Source organism: Mizuhopecten yessoensis, unplaced genomic scaffold, assembly GCF_002113885.1.
Source record: "Mizuhopecten yessoensis strain PY_sf001 unplaced genomic scaffold, ASM211388v2 scaffold4537, whole genome shotgun sequence".
Lineage (NCBI taxonomy): Eukaryota > Metazoa > Mollusca > Bivalvia > Pectinida > Pectinidae > Mizuhopecten > Mizuhopecten yessoensis.
This window is the reverse complement of record NW_018405596.1, coordinates 936,875-952,279: the sequence shown is the minus strand read 5'-3', so window position 1 is coordinate 952,279 and position 15,405 is coordinate 936,875. Positions and strand designations below refer to the sequence as shown.

General features: G+C 35.8%; 1 protein-coding gene across 2 annotated transcripts in view; it reads right to left on the bottom strand.

Annotated features, from left to right (window-relative positions):
• The window catches only part of LOC110449259, a 32,558-nt gene extending 20,149 nt beyond the window's left edge, over positions 1-12,409 (bottom strand). The window contains exons 1-6 of one of the 2 annotated variants that reach the window (XM_021496008.1): positions 12,148-12,409; positions 8,788-9,246; positions 6,250-6,485; positions 5,056-5,232; positions 2,173-2,487; positions 753-938 (exon numbers count right to left, since the gene is read on the bottom strand). In XM_021496008.1, coding sequence (XP_021351683.1) covers positions 753-938; positions 2,173-2,487; positions 5,056-5,232; positions 6,250-6,485; positions 8,788-9,161 — 1,288 coding nt within the window. In that variant the 5' untranslated portion in view covers positions 9,162-9,246; positions 12,148-12,409. Of the gene's footprint in view, positions 1-752; positions 939-2,172; positions 2,488-5,055; positions 5,233-6,249; positions 6,486-8,787; positions 9,247-11,179; positions 11,767-12,147 lie in introns of those variants that run through there. The other variant, XM_021496009.1, reaches the window with a different exon arrangement.
• Between the last annotated feature and the right edge of the window lie 2,996 nt (positions 12,410-15,405).

The following is a 15,405-nucleotide window of genomic DNA, read 5'->3' as shown; positions in this document are numbered from 1 at the left end:
TATACCTTTCAGTTCTTCAGAAGAAGTCGTTTGAAGTGTTTGACACATTTGACACCTGTGACCTTGAAAGTAGGTCAAGGTCATTTTCATTCTCAAACTTTGTTGGGCTCTATCCCAGGAAGCCATCAGCCAAATATGAAGATTCTATACCTTTTAGTTCTTTAGAAGAAGTTGTTTGAAGTTTTTGACATATTTGACCCCTGTGACCTTGAAAACAGGTCAAGGTCATTTTCGTACCAAACTTTGTAGGGCTCCTACCAACGAAGCTTTCAGCCAAATATCATGACTCTAGGCCTGTCCGTTCTTCAGAAGAAGTTGTTTAAAGGAAAAGTTGACGGACAACGGACGCCGCGCCAGGTGAGCTAATAATTAGCTTCTGATAATGAAACTTTTTCAAGGTAACTAACACATATATATATATATACAAGTATGAAATGTGTGAAGGGAGATAACTCTAATGCAAATATAGGTATAACGAACAGTAAGCTGGAAAAGAAAGAAAATTTTCAAACCAATTCAAATTAATGTTTCTTTAATGAACTTTGGTGAATGAAGAAAACGGTTGACTGGTTTTCATTCATACTCTATGCAAAGCATCACTAGCCTAGATAAAACATAGTATTATTTCTGTGAATTTGTTTAATTAAGTATTGTTTTTTCTTATTTGTACTGCAGAACCTCAAAAACTGTAAATCACAATAAGGTGGAATACATTTTAATCCTGTATTAATTAGTAAATGTAATTTACCCACCTCCATGAATGATGTTGTTTTCTGGCATAATTGTCTCTCTGCCTTGGTCTGGTGGTGGGTCTTGGGGACGAGGAGGTATGTGAGCCACAGGAGGCTGGTTTTCGTTGTTGGAGTCAGTGCCTGGAGTAACAGTGGGAATTGGCTGTGTCTTGGGATTAACTTGTTCCTCCATTGTCTCTGTATTATCTAGTAAAGAAACACATGCTGTACTTAAATCTGGTGAACGGCGACTCAGCTGGCAGCTTGTAAGAGTTTAGGACAATTTTACTGAAAATGTAATAGGACTCAAACTCTAGACGGATGCTCTACCAATTGAGCTTCCCGGTTGCCGACGACCGACCAAGTCCAGTTACACTACATATTTTGACACCAAAGCATGTAGATTTGAACAAACTAGAATCTGCACCTAAATAACTTCACAGGAAGAAAACTGCACTACATGTCTAATTTAAAATATGGCCCTGCATCAATATATTTACAGATATCACAGAAAAATACACATACACTACATGAAAGACATTTGCAGATTATTAAACACAAATACAATACTTATTTAAAAAGCATATATTGTTATATCATAAAGTAAGTACCAAACTAACGTTTTGAGAAGAAATCCTGTAGGTATTTGCGTTTAAAAGCAGCAACATCACACGCATTTCTAATATTTTCATTCAATCCATTCAATAAAACAGAACATGTGTACACAAATGAACGTTTAAAATAATTAGTTCTAGCAGTGGGAATATAAAACTTGGTGGAAACTGATGACCTTGTATTTCTAAAACTGATATCCTTGACATAGGTAAACATATTACTTAAACACTTGGAGTATCCCCATGTAAAATGTTGTAAGCCAGAACTGCTTTCCTAAAAATAAAATAATCTTCTATTGGCAGCCAATTTAACTGTTTAAAAAGCAAAATGGAAGGGGTAAAAACGTCTCTCATATTTAACATAACTCTAGCTGCTCTTTTCTGAAGTTCGGAGATTTTATGAATATATGATTTGTTACTAGCCTCACTCCAGACTACAGAACAATAGATAAAATGTGGAAAAACTATACTTTGATAAACTTTACTGAGAACATCATTATAGACATGAAAGGTCGTAACCTTTTCAGAACACCAATCTTTTTCGAAATGTTCTTTGATATGTAATCAATGTGGTCTTTCCAAGACAGACAACAGTCGACAAAAACACCAAGGAGTTTTGCACCGTGTACAGTTTCTATAATTAAGTTATCAATAGTAATGTTCAACTCACGACATTTATATAACCTTTGAGACGATCCAATCCACATGCACTGAGTTGTGTTCAGATTAAGACTAAGTTTGTTTTCTCTCATCTACATTATATAGCTAGCATTCTGAATTCTAAATAAAATGTGTTTCAGAATGATAACACGTTCACACATTCTTACCATCGGGACTATTTGGAATGGGTTCGATCACTACTCCTGGAAATAAATTCTTCATGGCAAGTTGTAATGCCAGAACCGGAAGATTTGACTTGTACATGGCCAAGTACAACAAACGACCAGCATCGGGGCTGTTATTCACAATGGTTTCCCTCCAATAGGTTAACATAAGGTATATCTTTCCTGAAACAGTATCTGATGTCGCTGTTAATTCGTCCAAATCATCAATACTTATGTCAAGTTCTGTACATAATATCCTCCATTTTGGTTCCTTTGAAAGTTCTACACTAATGCTCGCCAGATGGCTGTCGAGGATCCCTGTAACAGAAATCAAACAAACCTAGAGATGTACAATTTCATAATTAAAGAAATAGCCCGCTGACAGAATTTGAAACAAGAGGACAAAGGGCCTTAGCGGTCACCTGAGTTAAATTATAGGTACTGGTAGCTTTATTTTATTGTTTAGATGTGATGTGGAAATCAGCATGTAAACTAAGTGAAATACAATACTTCGTCATGTCATCAAAGGATAAGAATTTGAAAATAATGATAAATGTTCCCTTTGGGGCCCCGCCCTAGCCCCTGGGGATGGTGCAGGAATCCCAATTTTAAAAAGTAATACTATCATTCACCAAAGATGATTCTGACTAAGTTTGAGTAATTTTCTGCAGAAAATGGATAAAATATACCCAAAAGTGTTATTTTCCTATATAAACTATAGTCAACTTTACCCCCTCCCCAAGGAAGAACGGATAGCTCGGGGGTCCTGAAATTTAGGATTTAAATAAAGCCCCTGAGGATTTTCTTTCCATGCAGAGAAAATGAATGTAGCGTAGTACCTCGGGGTCTGGAGGAGAACATTTTGGAAATATTGGTTAATTTTCCCTTTTGGGCCCCGCCCTGGCCCCTAGGGTTGGGGTAGGATTTTCAATTTTACAATTTGAAACATCTTCCTCCAAGGATAGTTCTCACCTAGTAAAATTAATTTCCTACAGAAAGTTGTCAAAATATACCCAAAAGTGTTATTTCCATATATAAACTATAGTAAACTTTATCCCCTCCCCAAGGGAGAACGGATAGCTCGGGGGTCCTGAAATTTACGATTTAAATAAAGCCTCTGATGATTTTCTTTCCATGCAGAAAAAATGAATTCTGACCAAGTTTGACAAAAAGCAAAGCAAAGCTCAGGTGACCTAAAAAATCTAGTCAGGGTTATGATTTAATATTAATAAAGGGAAATTTTCACTAGTCTTCACACAAAATATACCAGCTTCAGCCATCTGGCTTGTAGAACTATACTCCATAAACCTGTGTCAATCGTACATTGTTGACAGGATCAGATAAATTTGACTTCATAGGATCCTTGGATTTAAGTACAGAGATTTATTTTGTAACCTCAGGAATTTTTTGTCATAAAAATTTGACATTCTATTGATCACATGAATTTAGTATCATTTCATGTCAGGAATTTGAAAATATTTTCATCACAATTCACTATCATTTGAAATTACTATAACAAAAGTTGAGATTATTGTTTCTAACATTCTTCACAGAGTAATCCCGTTGTTGCTAGGGAAAGACAGCTGACACGCCCTATGACGTCATAATAATGGATTGTCGATGTGACGTCATTTTATTGTTTCCGTGATGTCATACAACTGTTGTGAATGGGGAATCATCCGTCTCAACCCTAGGGTTGGTGTTTTGGCGGAAGAATCAGATCGATGCTTATTCCGACTGGGATTTGTTTATTTGTAAGTATGTGAGAAATGTAATCAAACATGGGTCTGTTCCATGGACACCTCGACCTGAGCATAAGAGTTTGGCTGGTTAGCACGAGGATTGCCGAGTGCTGGCCAGCCAAACTTTAAACGAGGGCAATATATCCCTGTCCACGGGGCAATATATCCCTGTCCACGGAAGAGACCCATGTAATATTCTATTAATTTAATATACCCTGGACAGGTGTATCAACAATGTTTCCGGTTTGTGATTAATAGAATCTCTCGCACCCTTGGGGCTGATATAGGGGAATCTCAACCCGAGGGGGAAGATTCTTAAGTTGTCAAACACGAGGCTTTGTTGAACAGGGTAAGAGAAAAAAGAATCATTCACCCCCTTGAGATGAGATTGGAAATCATTAATTCTCCTCGGGTTGATATTCCATAAATCAGAGACTGTTGATATTCTTGTTATCACAAGACTATGACCTCCAACGCATGAAAATAATAAAATATCGTAAATTGAATCTGATTTCTCCCCTTTTATACACGACTTCACACACCAGGTGTTTTTTATGTACAGTATATTGGTGCTGTAGCTATATTAAAAGCAAGTAATATGTATCATTTGTTCAGATCTTGACCAATCCTGATATTATTTCTCTTGTTTTATAATATTCAAATGCATTTATTACGTGATGAATGAAAACCATAGGTAGAGGAATTCCAAGTTCATTTTGTTTGTTTGTTTGGGGTTTGACGTCAGCCTGACAGCCAGGGTCATATGAGGACAGGTTTCCAGGACACAGGACATTTATATACAACGAAACACGCAAGAACAGTTTAACCTGTTTATTACACTACAGTTATAATGCATACAAGCTACAAGTTTGGCGTATCAGGGGCTACTCACTTTATACCAAAACAACTAAACTTACTAATAGAATATTTTAAAATTTAAAGAATCTAGACTCTGAGGTGTCCCAGAGTAGCTAGCTACATGACCGAGCAAGACTCCAAAGATACAGAGAAGCAACTAGACCCTGGATGATTCCAGAGAAGCTACTAGACTCTGCGAGCCATATATCTAAATACAACCTTAAAATAGTTTAATATTAGCAGTAATAATATAATCATGAGACCATTACAATGTCTATGTACATACCTTTTCCTGCTGGTAGAAAATTCTGACTTGTGTCCTCCATTTCAATGTCACCCGGTGACGGTGGCGAGGCTTTTACCGGGATTGTATCCACAATCATTGGCGTCTGCGTAGGCCCAACTCCAAGTCCTGCGACTGGGGGCAGAGGTGGGCCCGGTCTACCCTTCTTGTACGGATATTCTGTCAGTGAGAAAAATGTAAGTTAATCTGTGCTCAAAGCAAGTGTAATAATTTACGGCTTTATCATAACCTAGTTCGTAGGTCGTCTCAAAGTGGTTCACAAATTAATATCAGTGTATAGGCATTTGCAACCAGCCAATATCTTTCTCAACTCCCTGGGGAGCATGTACAGCCAGTGCTGCCATTTAGGCACTCACAGCTAGCATTCAACAATTCCAGTACTACCCAACCATGTACTCATTTACAGCTGAGTAGACTGGAACAAGCCGAGTAAAGTATCTTGTTCAAAGATACTGTAACACAGTGCCAGACCCTTCGGTCACGAGACCGGTGTCCTACTACTAGACTACCATGCCTCCATGTAATAACAGCCATTTCTTTTTTTAATAATATTTATATTTTTAATCTCAAACCTAAGATAGCTAAACATTGTATTAGGTCAAACAAATGTATGCTTATTTCAGGTAACAAAAAAAATTAAGCCTGAAAGAATAGGGTAGGTTGGTAGGCAAAGAATTATATTTTAATGTTGATTTTTAATTTTTGTGAATTGATATTATCTTTTATTTCAAATTTTTCAATGTATTTCTACCCATTACAATGGCTATTAATTTGTCAAGAATAAGGTCACACTCCCAGAACAGGGAGAAAGTACATTTTAATCAGTGGCTGTGAACTTTGCCTGGTTAATAATCTTAAGATACAAGTAGGTGATAAAATAATTAGGGTCGGCAGTAATATCTAGGGTAAGTCGGGATACCTGAAACATGCATATAATTATTTTTTTGCCTTATACATGAACATGTCACAAAGTATATGTTCTCAAAAACCTGTGTCCTGTAAACTACACATGAGAATATCGAACCCAGTGGTTACAACTATTTTTCATTCAACATTTTCATTCAATTTCATCAAATCAAAGTTTCAAATTTTTTTTTAACACAGCCTATGAAAATGGTACATGTATTCTGATATATTGACAGTATAAAAATGTAACAAGTAATTATCTAAACTTACTTTCGTATTCTTTGATTTTGTCCTTCAGGTCTGACCTTTTCACAATGTCCATTATTTTGTATAGAATGCTAACATCCATCGCTTCAATCTCTTGTTCTCGCTCGAGAAATGTAAAGAACTCCATCATTGACTTTAACTTAGCCATTGTTCCTCTTCCAAACTGACTTTGTAGCACAAACTTTGTTGTAACATAATCCTCTTCAGTTAACTCCTCGATAAGCTCATATAACAAATTTCTGAAACAAATGAGAGATATAAACATAATTTCAACCTTTGCACAGGTTGGAATTAGGATAAAATTATTTTCTCTATGTTATGCAGTGCCAATAGGTGGCGTGCAGATATGAGATTTGCAGGTGCATATCCCTTCTGCATGTTACCTGAACGCCCCATTCAGGCTACACAGGTAGCGGCAGGCAGTCTGTAAAATCTCATTTTGTACTTAAAGGGGCTGGTCAGGGAAAAAATGTCATATTTGCTAAAATGGCATACACATGTTTAAAATACCTTCTTATGAAATACACCGATTCAAATTTTGCTGAAATTCACTCCATAAGAGTAAAAAATATAATTATATTAAACAAATCCTAAATCGTCACCTGACACTTCTAAAACTCTCAATTGACCAAGATCAGTGATGTAATTTTACCGAACACGCGCCATCAACAAGGCCAAATGTAACTATTGCGGCGAAAGAAAAAGATGCATGCTAAAGTCATGACAGGCACTAGGTATCAATACCGTTATATATAACAACAACACATAGGTAGGAATCCTATACTTGCATCATCCATGACCTTTGAAAACAATTATTTACGTATAGTATTTCTGTCTTGTCCGCTAGTTGAGTCCGACATGGCACATGACGGCGTGCTATTGTTGTTATCTTCACTGCCTCACTTTCGAAACAACCACATGACATATATAAATAGATATGCACTAAATTTACGCGGGGCTTCCCCGAGATTTCAGTGGTCAAAACTGGACATTGCAAGCAGACCATGACCATCATATTGCCGTGGTATAACTTTTGGAAGGACAGAGAACGCATTTAGACCCATTTATTTTGTATTTTTTTTCCCCGACCAGCCCCTTTAAATAAATTGGGGGGGGGGGGTTGGCGAAAATTTGAATTCATTATGTTAATTTTATATTTGTCCATAAAATGTATTGTTGTGTTTGAAAATGATTTGTTCGTTTAAGCTCTTGTTCTCGCTCGGAAATATCAAGAAATAGAATACAATCTCTGGACCATACTGGAAAATACTGATTGTACTGTCATAGTAACTCTGACAAGATTTCTTCATACTTCTTGCCTGAATGACTTACCCTATGGAAACTGAGAAAATAACATTGTGTAATTGTGATATCAATGCATGTAATATATTTGAAAGATTCACATTGGTTTTAAGAATAACAAAAAAAAAAAAATATTACAATTGTTTCAATGTACCCCACAAGGTTAAAGTTGTACATGTATTCTATTTAATTATCTAATTATCATCTTTAAAATCTAAGGGCTTCTGTTTTAGTACAGAATATCTTCTCTACCCTTGGAAAATATCACGACAGAAACGAAGGCTCATAGTTAATATATTTGAATTCGGGTATGAAGTAACGAAAAATGATTTTTTTCTAGGCTGATATATGTATATATGCTTTGAATACTCCATCGACATCCGAACTCAATGCTGGTCAATTTACCGTTATGCTGCCACATGATTCATTTTGTGAACACTTTATAATTTGCAAGGATGTGCCTTCCGAGGCTTCAATTTTGTAATCATGTATTATTCCAAGTGTGTATAGATTTGGTTTGGTTTGTTTGGGTTTTACGTCCTATTAACAGCTCTGGTCATTTAAGGATGTGCCAGGTTTTGGTGGTGTTGGAAAGCTGGAGTTCCCCAAGAAAATCCACCGACCTGTGGCCAGTACCCGGCGACTGCCACATAGGCCTCGAACCCATGACCCAGTGGTGGAGGGTTAGTGGTAGCAGAATGTTGGTCAGCCCTGTTATAGTGTTAGTAGTACCATGTAGAGCAGATAGCTGGACCATTCAATTCTAAAGATGGCAATCACTTATATAGAGTCAGTGATTTTTTTTACCCGATTTTTAGTGCTGACTTTAGATCCTTTCCCCAAGTGAAGTTTTCCCAATACCGACCCAGTTTTTTCCCAATCGCTTGTAAAAATATTAAAGTATGCCTTCTTATTAACTGTTGTACAAGGTTGTTAAATTTTTTGATGTGAAAATTTTTGACAAAAAGAAGTTTATCTTGGGGCATTGAATTCAAGCTTCAAGTTTTGTTTACACATGAGGTTGTTTTGAGCGCGATCAAACAAAATTTCCCTTATATCAAACACCCGTAACATGTTGTAAACTTCCCAATTCATTGTGTCTGCGCAGTAAAATTCGGAATAAAAAAAGGCACCGGCCCTTTTGAAAAAAAAAGTAAAAATATCACTGTAGATCGATGTTTTGTGTCTCTTTATCCTGTTGTTGTTTGGCTTCATGATCATGATGAATTTAGATCTTACCTGAAGGGCAACAAGTTTGTCGAGATGGCACGGTCAGGTCCACCATATTTTCTCTTCACTTCCTTAGAATTTCTTCCCAACTTCTTTACCAAATCAAGTCTTCTCACTCTGAACAAAATTTCAACAAGCATTTCCATGTTTCCCTTTTTGGGAGAAATCCTGTTTGCATTTTCCAGTTGCACAAATAAATCAATTCCTCTGTCAATCGTTTTAAGCTTGCTCAATGGAATGACATCATGGCATAAAAATTTCATGTTTTCTATGTCTACGGAGTCCAGCTCGCTGTCCACATCTAGGAGAAGTTTATGTTGAGAAAACTGTCCAAGGTCACCTATAGGGTCTCCAACTGAATCGATCTCCATTTCGCTACTCATTTTCGACACTGCAGATGTTTATAGTTTTTTTCAATGTGTTACCTTTCAAACTTGACCATCTTATTCAATTTTCACATAAACCAGTCTGAAATTATAAAAGCAAAGATAAATGCATACATGTGTATATTAAGCAAAACCGATCAAGTGAATAATAAGTCTAAATCAGTGCAAAGTGGGATGGAAGATATTAGCCTATTACAGCCAAACATTAGTGCTAAGGGACATGAGGTTGTAATTAGCCTTCTTATATCGTTTCGTTGTAATATGAGCGGATGTCCTTTCTGTCTCTATGTAGGCTATCTAATATGTATTGCGGCAGGTTTTAATTTGCACATAGATGATAGGATTAAGGTCACCTTCTAGCTTTGAGGTAGAGGGATATTTCCCTTTAGCTCAGTGGTAGAGCGTCTGAGTAGGAACCTGGAGACTGAAGGTTTGATCCTCGTTGGAAGCACACTATTCCCTTTCCTGTTACATATGGTGTTCGTGGCCAACCCTGTGGTGACAGGGAGTTAGAACCTGGGTTGTGGTGTTCGAGGGCGAACACATTTAAAAAGGGGGTAGTAGTGTGGCAAGTTTTAATTGTACATAGGATTAAGGTCCCTTTCTAGCTTCCGAGCTAGATGGAATTTCCCTTTAGCTCAGTGGAAGGGCGACCGACTACAGGGTTGCATTCAGGATTTATGACATTTGTGTACATGCCCCCCTCCTTTCTGACAATTGGGGGGCCACTCTGTGGCTGCCAAAGGCAGCCACCTGAGGAGCGAAGCGACGAGGGAGGGAGGGGGAGGTTCGGGAGGGGGGTTGTGGAGTTTGCAACTGATACAGTTGCAAACCGAATAGAGGAGAACGAAACCAGACTATCAGACTCATCGGAACTCTCTGTTTTCCTTCTACGTCGGTAAAAAGGCCCGAGAAGTTCCGGAATGCGACAGTCTACCATTACAATGATGTCTACAACAACGAATTTACTGATTGATCAATACAAAATACTGCATTATTACGGTGAGTGAAACATTGTCTTGTCTATTTTATTTCTTTATCTCTTTGTATGCTGCATTACTTTTCATAGTAAACAATGCTCCCACTGAATTAATTTGAAGATATTTAATTAAAAGTATTTCAATTTTAAAACCTACTTTATTGGCATTTCTGTAGCTCATACGTATTCAAAACCTATATGTTTTAGGAACCTTGTATAAAGACCTATCTAATTAACCTTAGACATTTTTTGAAAAGTTCCTATAATTACCTGTACAGGTGAGGGACAGGTAAAGTATTTGATAATTAATATAATTTCTTTGTTATTCCCTTTAATTTTCATTAAAATGCAGTACATGTTGACATTTGAAGACAAATAACTCTTATTCTGATATCATACTAAATAACTATGACATTACCTGCTCATTTACAGCTTATAAATGCCCAGGTAAGACAGGTGAACTCAAAGTAAAACGTTCAGTGTCTTGTCCATTGATAATAGCTCATCGTTTGTTCATATTTTTTAAATAAAGACATTCACACACTTTCATATCATATTGATGTTTATTTGATATTAGTTCTATCAGTCATTTTATATACATATAACCATGCAGGTGTGTTAATTACAGGTAACAGTAAGTCAATGCTACGCGTTTTTGAGTCCGATTATGATTCTGTGCTGTCATTTTGGTCACAAAAACTTGGGTCTCTATTAAAGAATCTGTTGTCAATAATTATAAAGAAAAGATTTCTCAATAATTCCAATGAAAATTGTCAGGCAAAATAATTATTCGAGTTCCGAGGCTGACATGTCGGTCCCGAATTGACGTGGTCCCGACAAGATATGTCAAATATAAACAAAGATTGATACGGGCAAATTGATTCTGATTTATGCCGCGATTAGCCTTACATTGGTAAAAAAATACTGTCTGTTTCAATAACTTTATTTGAAAACAATTTGTCATACATGAAGAGTTAGAAATATTCCAAAGGCAATGCGCATGCATCATTATGATTATCGATGTTCACTTTCAAACCTGCGTTGCCGATAATGTCGGAATCGGGTTGTTGTCAATTCTGTACCGTCTCTATCTCGCGGCTAGATCCCGCACAATATCATCGTCATTGTACAAATAAATCATATCGAATGAAGGATAATCATTTAACTCCAATGCTACTATATATCCCACTTCAATACCGTCGAAAATGGCTTCACTACCTAAATCCCCGAAGCATTTGATCAAAAAAAATTGTTGGTCCGCCATTTTCTGACGAAGTACTTTCGTTTTATGAATAGCCTTTAATGTGACCTTTGCTAACCTTGTAACCGACTAATCAACGCACAGAAATGATATGACGTGTATATAGAATCCCCCTGACAAGTGATTTGATTGGTTCACGGTTGATAGCTATTAATACGATGACGTTGAACAAAGGGGTTTTCCAAAACGAGTAATCTCGTTTCCCGTGTCTCGAAGCAAAATGTCCAGGACGAGTTTTCTCGCCCTCAATTTGACATAATGCGTACACAGGCGTATTTCTGCGGGATTTTACCCGCACATGATTTCTATTTATGCGGGCATGTTATCATATTTGCGTCATTGACGCAATGCCGCGCCCTAGATGCAACCCTGGTAAAGGTACAAGACAGTTCGGAAGAGACAGACAAATTTAGCATGGGGTATGACGGGATATCTCTGTCTGAGGTGCAAGAATAGACATATCTTGTCAAAATGTTCTAGTCTGGTATCAGGGCCAGAAACACCAGGGCTAGATCCTAGGTTTCGGTTAAATAAAGGAGAGAGATGGGGTGTAAGTATTCAATAAGAGTTTAATAGGAAAGGTAATGGACGCAAGCATTGGATGCCTCTATATCCATACCTTATAACATTACATGACATCTAATACATTATCATATAATAAAAAGGACTCAAAGAATCAGTGAAACTTAAATAATGTAGACTATACAATATCAATATCAAATTGTTAATTCACTGTACAATACCTTTAACGATAGCCCGACTGATGGTGGGTTTCTGGTCGTGTTATTTACAAACTTGTACATTAGGCTCCCGTGCAGACATTTCTGTTGCGCTGTTGAAAAGTCGTCAAATCTATCTGGTCCTTTTCTTAATGCTAAAAACAACTCCCTATACTCTAATTTTTTGTTCAAAAATACAACGTTTCACCAAAACTTTGAGAATTTGTGCCTTAAAAAATAGAACAGGAAATCCCCTTCCACTCCTACCAGGAACTGTCAGCTTACATCCCAGACTACATACACGTGCTTGCACCGTGCCTGCCTGTGCCGGAAAGACGCAACTGTACTGGCGCGTTCGTTTTGCGTTCTCGTGATTAGTACCACGGAATAAGATTATCTAAGTCTGTGTTAGTACTAAATAAAAACAGTATACATAATACATAATTACTCGATACAAATTGTTATCTTAGTAATAACAAAGCACCGGATATCGATGGTATCATAAACGAATACTTATAAAGCATCAAACACTGTCATTTCGGCGCGTTTAATTACCCAATACCACCCAATACCACCCAATATACTACCCAATTCTACCCCATACGACCCAGTTATGAACCAAATACTTCTTTATTACTGTGAAATATCACCTTTGTAGACGTTATTTACTTCCATCTGCCATATTTTATCGGGAAATATGCGATTTGGTGCCGAAAACATCACCGAATTGACGTGACTATGACCCAATACTACCCCATAGGCCATACGACCCAGTTATGAACCAAATACTACTTTATTACTATATAAATATCACATTCATGAGAGGGCGATATTGCATATTTTCACCCCAAGGAAGCATTGTTCGCCGAGGTCAACAATGCTTTCCGAGGGGTGAAAATATTCACATCGCTCTCAACCAATCCGATTACGAGATTTTAACAGAAGGTATAATAATGTGAATATCACATTTCTTGAAGTTATTTACTTCTATATGTCGCATCCTGTCTGGAAATATGCGTTTTGGTGCCGATAACATTACCCAAATGCCGTGACAAGGGGTTCGACGATTTACAGGAACGGGCAGGAACGGGCATATTATATATACATTAATGAATATATATATTAGATACATTTAAGTATCATTATCAGGTATACGAAATATTTGATAAAAGAATTGCAATTACATGATACTATATTAATTCTATTCATGTCATAAATTGGGGTTATTAAGATCATATATATAAATTTAACAGGAAATATTTAGAAAAATTGAAATTACTTTTCAAAAATGTTAGTTATTCAATTTTGTTAAACATAACAGTATCAATTATATAACAATGCTTGAGAAGAACCTTCAGTTAAATGAGATACTCAAATACTATGAAATTCAAAAAGTATATGGATTGTTTATGATTCCAAGTCCTTTCGATTACTTGATTAACTCACAGATCTGTTTTGGACAAGCTAGATATAGTTCTCTGACCCATCTTATGAAGGGTAGACGAGAAGGTTGTCATTAATCAATGTAACAAATAAATAGATAATTTAAAGGAATTACTTCACGCTTCTTATACATCAATCCAGAGACGTATATATTACATATTACGCAATTTATGCGTCTTTGATCATCCGAAAGCAAAATACTAAATGACATGAAAACTTGATTCGACTCCCAGAGATACTGTTACACATATATACTTTTAATAACCCTGAGTTTGTGACACTAATTATGAAATAACAGAAATCTGTTATCTGAAGTACGGCTCCATTCTGGACTCGGGCAAATATCCCGGCTCTGTGCCCCCGGGCACTTAACAATCCAAGTTTCTGAAGGTACACTAATGAGGTGTATACTGGTACCGAATCTAAATCACAGTAACAGGTAAATATATATATTATAATTTAATTTTATAATGTCTTCCGAGGAATTACAAATTCCACTATCAAACCACTTATATAATATGTACAGAAGACGTAGCAATCTATGTGATTAGTTATAATTTTAAACAGTGTCTTGTAAGCCATTTTAGGCTGAATATCATATACAATTACATTTTCTATTTTATGCATTTGTTAAATACAATCAGAAAACATATTTTATGAAAATAATCTTCCGTTTAAATTATAATTAGCTACTAGTTAGTGTGAATTTAGCAGATCTCGCTGGTAGGGGCTCCCCAACTCTTGGAAACCTAAATTTCACTACAATATAGAACTAGGAAATTATTCATTTTATTTATCAGCATTGTTATTGGTTTTTTTTTCAAAAGACATCATGTTTTAAGGCAGTAAATGTAAAAGAAACCTTTTAACTATTATAGTATTTAATATGTAAGGACAAAATTCAGGAGTTTGTTATGTAGGGCCTTCTCTCTGGATTGGCACATGTGATAGTTTGTTTTAATTTATTAATTTATTATGTATAATAGCTGTTCTTAACAAAATTATGATATGGTCTATATATATTTTTACATTAAGATGATTGATCCCTGTTATGTAACTATGTTATTATACTGTGTAACGATTTGTTCCAATATATACTAAAGATACATTGACACTATAATTAACAAAATTGACTTGACTTGACTATATATATATGTTGGTAATGCAATGACGACGAAAACGGAGATAAATTTTTAATAGAATTGGCAAATAGAGGATTTTCCCCAAAATTACTTATAGTCAACTATATTAGAACAAATGCTTGAATAATTAACAAATGCTTAAATAATTGTATTATGCAACGAACGTTATAAACGTATTGACGTACATGAACATTCTACGGTTTTGTTTTAGTTATAACAACTATCGATATAATATGTATAAATATAGATTTGTTCCAATATATACTAAAGATACATGGTCGTGAAAAGTAAATATACTCTTACTAAATACTCGTCGAATTTATTTAAACAAATTTAAGTCTTTAAAAACATCAAGTTAGATGAATACATAACCACGGACTTTATCCAATTCCGTGTACAATATCTAATTTTAAACATAAACTTAGTCCCGTGCAAATGAATAGAATCTTGGTTTAAACTTTATTTTATTGATGTTAAATAACAATAGTACATGGTTATAAATACAGAAAAGGATCCAGAAACAAGTAAATAATACTTATGTAAATCCGTCTCCTTATAGACATAACAGCAGCTATGGATCAGTACTGACAATATGATAATTCATATAGATAAATATAAATATATATAAAGTATAACATGTGCAGGGAAAAGAAAGAGAAAGGGTTCAAGGATTTATAGTGGTATTGGGATGATGTTT